The sequence below is a fragment of the Phymastichus coffea genome, unplaced genomic scaffold (genome assembly GCF_024137745.1).
Source record: "Phymastichus coffea isolate CEN01 unplaced genomic scaffold, Cenicafe_Pcof_1.1 PCOF00002, whole genome shotgun sequence".
Lineage (NCBI taxonomy): Eukaryota > Metazoa > Arthropoda > Insecta > Hymenoptera > Eulophidae > Phymastichus > Phymastichus coffea.
In genome coordinates this window covers 9,198,682-9,204,842 of record NW_026706813.1, presented here as the reverse complement: position 1 = coordinate 9,204,842, position 6,161 = coordinate 9,198,682, and the positions used below count along the sequence as shown (strand labels likewise).

The window sequence follows — 6,161 nt, the reverse complement described above, 5'->3', positions numbered from 1 at the left end:
GATGATTAGTGGAGAAAAAATAAATCTCTAAAAACGATAAGAAAATTGTTTTATTGCTTATGATTTAAGTTTTTTATCCTTTTTCAGAATGTTACAGCCACTCTAATTACTGTAGGAAATTGTTCAAAATATATACAAAATATCTTTAGGTGGAAAAATTATTCAATGTTTAGAGTAAAAGTTTTTTTATGCGTAGAGAATTGTGGAATAAATAAATAATTATTTGTATTGAATATTATTTAGTATATAATCAAACAACTCCAAATGAATTTAAACTGTATACAGAAATTCTGCAGTGTTTTATTTTATAATATTCATAAATATTTTTATTCAAACTCTTTGATAGGATTGGATTTTTATAACAATATTTTGAACACGATTCTAATTCAATGCAATAGCATCTACCGAGAACCCTGATATATCAAAATTTTTGTTTTAGGCTTCTCGATGTTCTGGAAGAAGCATTCATACCCGATCCAATACGGATGAGTTTTCAATTAAAGCACATGTGCAAACTTATCAAATATCTTTATAAAGAGATCTATAGTGGTATCCAACGCCAACCAATATAGAAATACCTTATCGACTTCTGTTACATAAATTAAAATTCAAAAGAACAATAAATCTGAAATTTTTATATCTCATTTTTGCAAATTTCTCTCCTAAGAGATATAACGAAGTGTTTTTTCTACAAGATTAAATTCTCGATATTATATTCGCGATTTCGATATTTCGTTACATGCGTAAATTAAATTAATCGTGAATACCAGGGAATTTCTTTATAAAAATTTCATATTACAATAGCTGTTGTAAACGAAAAAAGTGACCAATCAATAATTTCACGTATTACACTTTCATTCTATTTGTATAAAATCATTCTATACTTATAATTTTAGATAATTTTAATGATATGAATAGTAAGTTACATTATCTACCGTAATTCATATCATTATCAATATTTTATTTAATTAAATTTAATTAAAAGATAATGAGATAAATAAATATTTAAAAATAGAATATAAATTCTTTATATTTTGATACTTTTTATATATCAATGCGCAAACATTCATTCGTTTAAAAAATCCTCTTTTATATTTTCAAGTATATAATAGGTCCCACAACCAGTCTTGACTGTCATTAAATAATTACTCAAACAATTCAATTTTTTAAGACTAAAAATCAATCTTTATCTTAGAGTTTATTGCCTGTACATTTGTTTTTTGCTTGAGCTTCATCAAATCCTTCTATTAATGTTTCAATGATGAACTTGATTGTTAACTTATAGATATTTTCCACATTATCTGTGAAACGGTCATGTAGTGTCATCTGCATTGCTGCTAAAAAGGGCAACTCAATTTTCTGAAAAATACAAATATGTTTTTGAAATTAAATCACCATTTAAAAAAAATTTGTGCAGTGATTTATTCTTTATTTTTTAAATTGTAAACTATATCTATGTAATGTAGCACATATTTATTGTAAAATAATTTTCATGTAAAATATGTTCACCGCTGACCATATCTCTCTCTTTCTCTTTCTCTTAGGTTAATAAGAAATATAACGAGTGTAATAAGCACAAATATGTGAATCAATATCATAATATAGTGTGGAGGGGGATTTAGGTCACGCGCACAAAATCTCGCCGCCACAAGGCTCGGGTGACTCGTTTCCCCGACTAAATTTTAAGAGGTGCCAGACCACCGGTTTGGATATCGATGATCGTCGAGGATTCGATTCAGAATCCCTCGACTGCGCAGATTGGCCAAAGTGTTTCGATTCGATTTTCTGCGCCTTTTTGTTTACTCAACCCGCCGCTGATGTCGTCCACTGATCACTTAACATCTATTGCGTTCCATACGAGGAGGGGAACGGAGAAGAGAAAACACCGGACGTGGAGTAACAAATATTTATTTAATATGTACAGGCAAAGCTAATTACACGCGAACAAACGGGAGCACAGACTCAGCCGCGTGCGTACTGTCGCTATCTTCGCCCCTCGGTCGGTCGTCGCGCAGATGCGCGACTCGAGCGCCTGTTTCCGCCGGCGAGGCTGGTGCTGCCGGCTAGCGGCCGATGGAGCAGTCGGTCGAGTCCCCACACATCCTTCCGACTGTTCCTTTTCTCGATGCTGGAATGCCAGAAGGCTAAGATAGCAATTCCTTCTCGGGTCAAAGGTTCGTTTGATATAGAGTGTATGATTAATTAACGTACGGAATTTTAATAAAGCCCTCACTACAAATCCATCCACGGCTGAAAATGAAAGTTATAATATTGACAATCTGTCTGACGACAATAAGCAAACTGTGTTATAAGATGAGTACATTGTGCTTTTAAATTTATTACATAAGGATACTTTTTTAATAATTTGTACCAAAAAAGGAAAAATGTGAAATAACTTTCATATTATAAAATTGACTTTAATTTCAATATATGGTGCTTTATACTTTTTGAATCTTGATATTCTTGGAGTTATATATATTATATTCTTTGCTAGTTTATTATGATGTTCGTTTAATCGGTTGATATTCTTTCTACGAGCAGTTTCTATTTCTTCCTTTATAGTTGATATCCTTTCTCGTTATCCTTTCTGATAATTTCAATTATAATAAACTACGGTACATTCGTAATGAATCTCAAAGCCTTATTCTGGAATCTTTCAATGATATTAATATTTAATTTTGTAGCAGTATCCAGAGTTAAATTCTATATGCCCATGATGGCTGTAATAATTTATTATTAATCAGTAGTTCGAATTTATTAATTAGTATCAAGTAAAATTATATCAGTAGATTAAACAGTTTAAATTTTGTTCAGATATAATATCTCTATGTTAGTAGTAGAGCATTCTCTAAGTATTTCAGTTTTTTGATTTATTGAGTATTTAGGAGTTACAATATTGATAGCTTTATAGATGTTATTGTTAAAATTTTCTATAGCATTATCAATGTCGTTGGTTATGAGTTTATCATTTAGTATTTCTCTAGAAACGTCTTCATTAATTATTGAAGTAAAATTTACTAGAATTGGGTAATGTTCTATAGTTAATATATATAGTTAATATATTATAGAGATAAGATTTGACTGTTGATTGTTAGAACATAAGCCTTTAATAACTCCAAAGTTTACTAAATTTGGAAGTTTATTAATATTGGAGGGCTAATAAAGGAGTTTGCTCGTTGATATTCATGTAAGTTTTCTGCTTGCATTACTGCGTAAAGATTTTCCTTTTTGGGTTTGGAGTTGTTAATGTTGATCTTCTCCAACAATCTCGATTATATTCTATAAAAAAACTGTGGAAAAATGCTGCAGAAAAAAAAAATTACTGAAATACTTTTAACAAGAGTAATAACTATAAATGACTATTGATGTCTAAGTCAAAATAAATGAGATATTCATATTGTTTCTGTTGAAGCATGGCGATAAACTTTTATTGATCAGCAAATATTTTTTCCAAAAGATAATAGATACTGCTACAAATATTTAATAACATTGTTGCTATATCGTAAGATAGCTGTATTAAGTAGCATGGTCTTTCCTTCTTGATCTATTTTTTCTAGTTATTCAAGCAAATTTCGGTAACGTTAAGCGTTAATATTGTAACCTCTATTGCTATTAATTGAATGATCCAATCGTGTTAACTCCAAAAAATGCCATTTATTTGTATTTCCATCATCATTTTTCTTGTATATTTGCATCACTGAGACCTTTTGCGTAAGTGGAATTAAGAAAATAAATATTTCTGTCAATACGAATCTTCTCTTTATTTATTTAGAATTCATAGTCACGAAACATTATTCAATTATAAGAAATACAGCGTTTTTATACGTTATAGTACATGCTGCTCTATATGCGATAGAGTATAGTTTTCATGTACATACTGCCCTACAGCGAGTGTGAAAGATACGTTTAAAAAGTATATCGCTAGACCATCTCATCCTTTGGCTCTTTCTAACGATACAATATTAATTTTGAGAAATGAAATAAATAAACATGTCTTTGGATAAATAAATGTCTATTTCTTTAATTCCGAATTCTTATTCTAATTTATAATCATCTGTAATTTCTTACATTTTATTTAGGAATCGTATAATATTAAACAAGCTTTTTAATGTCACCGCTAATTGAGTTCTATTGTACAATTGCATAATGTACAATCGGATTGTAGACTGTAATAATAATGGAAAAATCTTCTCTTGTTTCAAAATCAAGTTGTTTGTCGATTGGCATGTTCTTAATATATTCGTTCTATTTGAAAAAATCGATAACAAATAGAAATCATTTTTCAATGAAATCATTTTAATGAAGCACTCGAGTAGATAAGCAATATATGTTCCGGGACACAAAGGAGCCGACAAAGGATGCCGCCAATGTATAAGGATACGTGTATGTTCTGGGACACAAAGGAGCCGCCTGATGAAGGTGTGAAGGTAGTGACACCTTTTAATTTATGGTCAGACCCCATGGTGAGTGTCTAAAAGGCATTTGATGTACCTTTGACACCTTCCGCGTGCCAGTGGGCCCATGCTGAGTGTTAAAGGGCATTTGATGTTGGGTTGACACCTCACGCGCGCCGCCGATGTATAAGGGATATGTGTATGTTCTGGGACACAAAGAGGCCGCCTGATGAAGTTGTCGCGATAGTGACACCTTTTAATCGCGATAAGGTGAGACCCCATGCTGAGTGTTGCATTTGATGTTCGTTTGACACCTCGCGCGCGCTGCCAATGTATAAGGGATATGTGTATGTTCTGGGACACAAAGAGGCCGCCCGATGAAGGTGTCGCGATAGTGACACCTTTTAATCGCGATAAGGTTAGACCCCATGCTGAATGTTACATTTGATGTTCGTTCGACACCTCCCGCGTACCAGTGGGCCCCTTCGAGGGGGCCAGTGCACCCCCCCTCGCTCTCCTTCGATAGTACGGCGCTTCACCTACCTACCCACCCACAGAGGTTGTTAAGGTAGGATGCTGTAGAAGTCGGTAGGGTGTTTGGTAAACTATATGCTTATGCTGGCTGAGTGTGGACCCTCGGAGAGGGGGTAGCGTCTTTAGCTTACTAGGCGCGTACGCCGTATAGTGCGGATGCTGTTTTCACTCTCTCTCTTTCTCTCTCTCTCTCTCTCTCTCTCTCTCTCTCTCTCTCTCTCTCTCTCTATCCCTCTCTCTCTCGCTCTCCTTCGATAGTAGGGCGCTTATGCTGGCTGAGTGTGGACCCTCGGAGAGGCGGTAGCGTCTCTAGCTTGCTAGGCGCGTACACCGTATAGTGCGGATGCTGTTTTCTCTCTCTCTCTCTCTCTCTCTCTCTCTCTCTCTCTATCCCTCTCTCTCTCTATCCCTCTCTCTCTCTATCCCTCTCTCTCACTCTCCTTCGATAGTAGGGCGCTTATGCTGGCTGAGTGTGGACTCTCGGAGAGGGGGTAGCGTCTCTAGCTTGCTAGGCGCGTACGCCGTATAGTGTGGATGCTGTTCTCTCTCTCTCTCTTGCTCTCCTTAGAAAGCTTATGCTGGCTGAGTGTGGGCCCTCGGAGAGGGGGTAGCGTCTCTAGCTTGCTAACGCGTTCGTCGTATAGTGTGGATGCCGTTCTCTCTCTCTCTCTCTCGCTCTCCTTCGATAGTAGGGCGCTTATGCTGGCTGAGTGTGGACCCTCGGAGAGGCGGTAGCGTCTCTAGCTTGCTAGGCGCGTACACCGTATAGTGCGGATGCTGTTTTCTCTCTCTCTCTCTCTCTCTCTATCCCTCTCTCTCACTCTCCTTCGATAGTAGGGCGCTTATGCTGGCTGAGTGTGGACTCTCGGAGAGTGGGTAGCGTCTCTAACTTGCTAGGCGCAGCCACCACCTACCCACCCGCCCACCCACCTCCTACCTTTCGTCTGACTACTCCCTCTTCAACCTACAGCGCCGAAACCGCTGCATTCAGCGCCACCATAGTGCTTAAAAGACGTGCTCGATTGGAAAAGAGCGCAGTCTTTCGAGACAACCCGCTTCACTAGCTTTCTTAGCAGTGACAAGCAGTAGTAGTAGTAGTAGTAGTAGTAATACTAGTAGTAGTAGTAGTAGTAGTAGTAGTAGTAGTAATACTAGTAGTAGTAGTAGTAGTAGTAATACTAGTAGTAGTAGTAGTAGTAGTAATACTAGTAGTAGTAGTAGTAGTAGTAATAC

At 36.1% G+C, this 6,161-nt stretch overlaps 1 protein-coding gene across 1 annotated transcript in view; it reads right to left on the bottom strand.

The window, feature by feature from the left end:
* Positions 1-1,049: 1,049 nt before the first annotated feature.
* LOC131663209 (neuroglobin-like) overlaps positions 1,050-6,161 on the bottom strand; it is a 506,796-nt gene continuing 501,684 nt past the window's right edge. The window contains exon 4 of the mRNA XM_058933441.1: positions 1,050-1,359. Within this exon, the coding sequence (XP_058789424.1) occupies positions 1,192-1,359 (168 nt within the window). The 3' untranslated portion in view covers positions 1,050-1,191. The remainder of the gene's footprint in view (positions 1,360-6,161) is intronic.